We start from the raw sequence: 532 nt of genomic DNA, 5'->3' as shown, positions 1-532 counted from the left end.
AGCTGTCTGGGCTAATCCCAGAGAGACAAAAATCAGAGTGTGAACAAACCCAGCAGCCGGTCCGGAGCCTCGCCAGCCGGCGGCGCTGGGCTGGGCAGAAAGCCCGTTTCTCCCCGGGGTACGGGTGACATTAAGCATCCGCGGGGGACGTGGCAAAGCCCAGCCCAGCTCTTGCCAGGGTCAGCTGGAGCCAGACAGAGAGACCCCCACGAAACAGAGATAAACAGGTTGAGCAGATTTTTCTCAGCTCGCAAGGAGAAAGCTCAGCCCCAGTACCACGGCGGTACGGGTTTGGGAAGGGCGGGAGATGAAGACCCCAGGGATGAGGGGCCAGCTCGGCTTGCAGGAGGGATTTCACGCTTGCCGGGTTGCCTGCCCTTAACCCCCCCACCCTGGTACCTGCTTGTTTCGGAAATAAAAATCCTTCCGCCCTTTGGGCACCCGTTGGTAGGGGATCCACTCCTCTCTCCCAGCCTCCGCCGTGCAGAAATACGTGGCGGAGGCAGAATGGTCCCTGCAGCGGCGGGAGGGC

General features: G+C 61.5%; 1 protein-coding gene across 1 annotated transcript in view; it reads right to left on the bottom strand.

Moving 5' to 3' along the window:
- The window catches only part of LOC104283973 (platelet-activating factor acetylhydrolase 2, cytoplasmic-like), an 8,655-nt gene that overhangs the window by 2,416 nt on the left and 5,707 nt on the right, over positions 1–532 (bottom strand). Inside the window, exon 4 of the mRNA XM_009882231.1 lies at positions 400–514. Coding sequence (XP_009880533.1) covers positions 400–514 — 115 coding nt within the window. The remainder of the gene's footprint in view (positions 1–399; positions 515–532) is intronic.

This window comes from Charadrius vociferus, unplaced genomic scaffold (assembly GCF_000708025.1).
Source record: "Charadrius vociferus isolate BGI_N301 unplaced genomic scaffold, ASM70802v2 scaffold613, whole genome shotgun sequence".
NCBI classification, from domain to species: domain Eukaryota; kingdom Metazoa; phylum Chordata; class Aves; order Charadriiformes; family Charadriidae; genus Charadrius; species Charadrius vociferus.
Note: the sequence above shows the minus strand (reverse complement) of the source record. Positions and strands in the feature narration are given on the sequence as shown.